Source organism: Nanorana parkeri, unplaced genomic scaffold, assembly GCF_000935625.1.
Source record: "Nanorana parkeri isolate BGI_ZX_2015 unplaced genomic scaffold, ASM93562v1 scaffold4294, whole genome shotgun sequence".
Classification (NCBI taxonomy): Eukaryota; Metazoa; Chordata; class Amphibia; order Anura; family Dicroglossidae; genus Nanorana; species Nanorana parkeri.
Window position 1 is genome coordinate 1 of NW_017310557.1, and position 908 is coordinate 908.

The 908-nt window shown below is 55.8% G+C and overlaps 1 protein-coding gene across 1 annotated transcript in view; it reads right to left on the reverse strand.

The window, feature by feature from the left end:
• Positions 1 to 386: 386 nt before the first annotated feature.
• Positions 387 to 908, reverse strand: part of LOC108803830 (centrosomal protein of 70 kDa-like) — a gene marked incomplete at its 3' end in the record, with an annotated part of 15539 nt that continues 15017 nt past the window's right edge. The window contains exon 14 of the mRNA XM_018575627.1: positions 387 to 466. Within this exon, the coding sequence (XP_018431129.1) occupies positions 387 to 466 (80 nt within the window). The remainder of the gene's footprint in view (positions 467 to 908) is intronic.

Here is a 908-nt window from a genome sequence, read left to right on the forward strand (position 1 = left end):
CATCTTAGGGACCCCCTCAGAAATTTCAGACACTGGATCTCTTTGATGACAGAAGTGACTTTGGCTGCTTTTCCGCGCCTGTCAGCATCTAGTTCTGCGTGCCGCTCGGTGTGCAGTCTCCGCACCATTCTGTGCCAGGACTCAGCACATCCCGGCCAATCAGGATGGACGCAGCGGTGAAGGCGGATAAGTCTCCCGTATTGTGACAACACGCTGCATCGGGCTGCACATTATGGCACAAAGTTCCCAGGGGCCCGCATGATGCAGTCTCATTTCGCTTTAAAGGAGGAGCCCGGAGCCCTGACCCCTCCCCCCCCCAAAAAAAAAACCCCTAAAAAGCAGGTGGATGCACTATATAAATAATACACATTGGTGGATGAACTCACCTAATACATCGAGCAGCCGCGTCACCAGACCCTGGAAGGCCGGGAAGAACTCCTCCTGTTCCCGGATCTTATTAATGAGGCTGAAATGTGAGGAGACAGAATTCAGGCAGCAGTCAGACATACAGACATGATACAGGGGAGTCCGGGGAGAGGGATGACGCTATCACAGCGCACGGGGGAGTCCGGGGAAAGGGATGACGCTATCACAGCGCACGGGGGAGTCCGGGGAGAGGGATGACGCTATCACAGCGCACGGGGGAGTCCGGGGAGAGGGATGACCATATTTTTCTGATGTGGACATTGAATACACACGGAGGGTGACACAGAATCACAGTCTCCATCAATCTGCGGATCGGCATGGACAATCGGTGCGTCTACGGATGCAGTTAGGGGGCTGCATGTGTCTGCAGGATTCTGGGGTCAGAGGTCGTACCTGTCTAGGTCCCGGGGTCAGAGGTCGTACCTGTCTAGGTCCCGGGGTCAGAGGTCGTACCTGTCTAGGTTCCCGGGGTCGGCGGTGGT